The 3,308-nt window shown below is 35.5% G+C and overlaps 1 pseudogene and 1 gene segment (V, D, J or C); both read right to left on the bottom strand.

Moving 5' to 3' along the window:
- Positions 1–306: 306 nt before the first annotated feature.
- LOC107671336 (Ig heavy chain V region PJ14-like) lies at positions 307–911 on the bottom strand. The segment is given in 2 exon segments: positions 307–596; positions 863–911. Coding segments are annotated over 2 exon segments (339 nt in total).
- A 1,466-nt stretch (positions 912–2,377) lies between these two features.
- LOC107671335 (Ig heavy chain V region 5A-like) lies at positions 2,378–2,854 on the bottom strand (annotated as a pseudogene).
- Between the last annotated feature and the right edge of the window lie 454 nt (positions 2,855–3,308).

Here is a 3,308-nt window from a genome sequence, read left to right as displayed (position 1 = left end):
TACCCTAACAGTCTACTCTGAGAGTTAGTAGACATGTAGTTGCAAATTAATGAGAATTAGTTGACATGTAGTTGACATGTAGTTACAAAGTTACTTATAGTTAATAGAATGTCTAAAGTGGACTATCGAAATAAAGTGTAACCGTATTTTTGAATGATTTCATTTTACATCATTTGTACCTACATAATGTTTTATCATAACAGTCATTTTGGAGGATGTCAATCTAGATCTGAAGCTATTAATAATAACAGTATTTGTGTGCTGACTGTTAAAGTGGTTTTTGAACAAGGCAGTAGCTGCTCTGTGTCACTGTGACTCTCTGGCGCAGTAATACACAGCTGTCTCCTCAGTCTGCATATTCTGTCCTTTCAGAGTAACTTGAAATCTACTTTTCAGTTTATCACTGTAACATGTGTTACCGCTACCACACATCCCTCCAACCCATTCCAGGGCTTTTCCTGCAGGCTGCCGAATGAAGTTAGTACAGTAGCTGCTGTCAGTCACTGAATATCCAGAGATTTTACAGGACAGAGTCAAAACCTGACCAGGACTTAAGACAAGAGAATCAGTCTGAGTCAGTTCAACACAGTGGACACCTGAGGGGGAAAATATGGCCAGCCATGTTAGAGATACGGCAACATTATGTATAGCCAAGAGTATTTTCATTCTGAAGTATCTCTAAAGAAGCTATAAAGACTTACGAGAAGCAGCTGCCAGCAGCAGCAACAACCAGAGAGATGAGGAGATCATGGTTTGAGACGAGTGAGAACAAGCTGCTTCTTTTCATCTTAATACTCAAATAACAAGGAGTAGGAGGAGGAATTCATTCTGAAGTATCTCTATAGAAGCTATAAAGACTTACGAGAAACAGCTGCCAGCAGCAGCAACAACCAGAGAGATGAGGAGATCATGGTTTGAGACATGTGAGAACAAGCTGCTTCTTTTCATTTTAATACTCAAATAAAGAGGAGGAGGAATATTTGCATAATTCATTACATCCAATTATTATCATGATGCTTAAACAATATTTTGTTTGTTACTACTGTTAAATATCAAGATGACCTTTAAATCTTATCTTATACATATCATAAAGAACAAGCAAATAGCAAGGGCAAATTATATTATGCATTTACTTTTTACATTTATTAGGCTTGCCTTGAAGTTTGTTTTTGTTTTACCAGATGAAGAGATCATGGTTTGTTTCACAGCACAGTTTGAATGAACTGAAGCAATTCTTCAGTCTCTCTAGTGATCAGATGAATGTGTAAACTGACTCATACCAGCTGTTTAAATATGCAACAGGAGATTTACATAATCATATGGAGCTACTAATCAAATCTACATGCTACAGAAATATTCATGTTAGGGCTAATATTATTTATTGCTCTCTTGAAATATGGTATGATTCATATGCACTTTTATATTCCTATGTATGAGGATATTTTTTTTTTACTTTTTATTCAAGATGTTTTCGAGAAGAGCTGCTTGTGGTTATCACTGTGTTCACTCTCATGCATCGTAAGTCACTGCTGTGTCCTTAATCGTCATATTCTGTCCTTATAGAGTTGTTTTGCTCTTGTAAGAGTCTCTAGTATCTTAAAAATCTGATTTTTAGCTTGCCACTGTAAAGTGTAAAACCACTACCACAATCTACACATCAAAAGACACATGTTGTGTTGAGCTTTTAGTGAACTTCACTGTACATGGTCACCAGTGACATCATCTCATTAGGCTGCATTTTATAGATTTTTTATTCTCTGCTGCCTCCTGTTGACTTCTAGTAACAAGAGATAAAACAGCCAGTGTGGTTTTTGTTCAGCTGTACAAGACCTTTGTGTCACTGTGAGTGTCTTGCACAGTAATACACGGCTGAGCCTTCTGCTGTCAGGCCTGATAGTTTCAGATACACCATACTCTTTGAATTATCTCTGGTGATTTCAGTTCGACTTTTGAAGGATTCAGAGTAGTCATATCGACTGCTGTCACTATTAACACGTCCCATCCACATGTGACACTTAAGATCCAATCAGCAGCACATAAATACTAAACAGACGTTCAGGGTTGATTTGATTTGCATTGGGAGGGTCACAAGGTGCAATCATGACTGATAGGCCAAACTATTAAATTACAATATAAACCATTACCAGTGTGAGTGATGAAAAATCTATTAATTATAATCTTTTCGTTTACTGTTATATGCCTAATACAGAATTCTCTGTAAATGGGACACAAATCTATCTATCTATCTATCTATCTATCTTTTATTTAGATTGTTGATTAAATATTATACTATAAATATATTATATACTCTTATATATACTCTTATTTGTATTATGATGTTTTTGTACAGGGAAGATGTTGATGTCTGTCACTGTGTTTATCTGGCACAATAATACACAGCTGTGTCTTCAGCTTGCATATTCTTTCCTTGCAGTGTTATTGTGTTACTGGAAGTGTCTCTGGTGATACTGAACTTGTTTTTCAGGGAATCCTTGTAGGCTAAGTTTCCAGCAGAGTCAATCAATCCAATCCACTCCAGAGCTTTTCCTGCAGGCTGACGAATCCAGGCTGTAGTATAGCTTGTAACTGAATAGGAGACTTTACAGTTGACAGTGAGAGTGGCATCAGGACGAACAGTCAGAGACTCAGGCTGAGTTCATATGAATCAATACCTGTTGGAAAAAAATAAGAGAAATACAAAAGCACATTCAGATCAGTGATTATTAACAATGCAAGAAAATTGTATTCTAAAAATGTATGTTCCGAAAAATATCTTACAATTTACACTTGCCAGAAGCAAGACTAAAACTGCAGAGAACATGGTGTAGTTTTCAGGACAGATTGCAGGAGCAGTTCGACCCTCCCTCTAGTGATCAGATAAAATGTCTTATGCCCACTGGTTAAATAAGAAACCAAAAATTTACATAATCATATGCATTAGCTGTTGTTTTTTCCTTTAGTTTAATGATGCCAAACCCATAATTAATGAAAAAAATTCAGTAGGCTGGCAACATTTTAAAGGTTCTCTTAAAAAGAACATTGTTTCACTATAAAGAGCCTTTTGTGGAATGTAAAGGTCCCGTATGTTAAAGGTTCTTAATGGAACCCCTGATGCCAATAAATAACTTTTATTTTTAATACTGTTGTGACCCTGAAAGACAGTGATTTTTTTTTTCTTTTGAGAAAATAGCCTTTAAAATTTTTAAACTATTATTATTAATAGGTTAAGTAAAAAATAAATTTGTGTATATGTATAATATAGTGCATATTTAACAATGCACACACAATTTCAGTGATGTGCTCTTCCC

Source organism: Sinocyclocheilus anshuiensis, unplaced genomic scaffold (assembly GCF_001515605.1).
Source record: "Sinocyclocheilus anshuiensis isolate Anshui unplaced genomic scaffold, SAMN03320099.WGS_v1.1 scaffold3666, whole genome shotgun sequence".
NCBI lineage: Eukaryota > Metazoa > Chordata > Actinopteri > Cypriniformes > Cyprinidae > Sinocyclocheilus > Sinocyclocheilus anshuiensis.
This window is presented reverse-complemented; position numbering and strand designations above follow the sequence as displayed.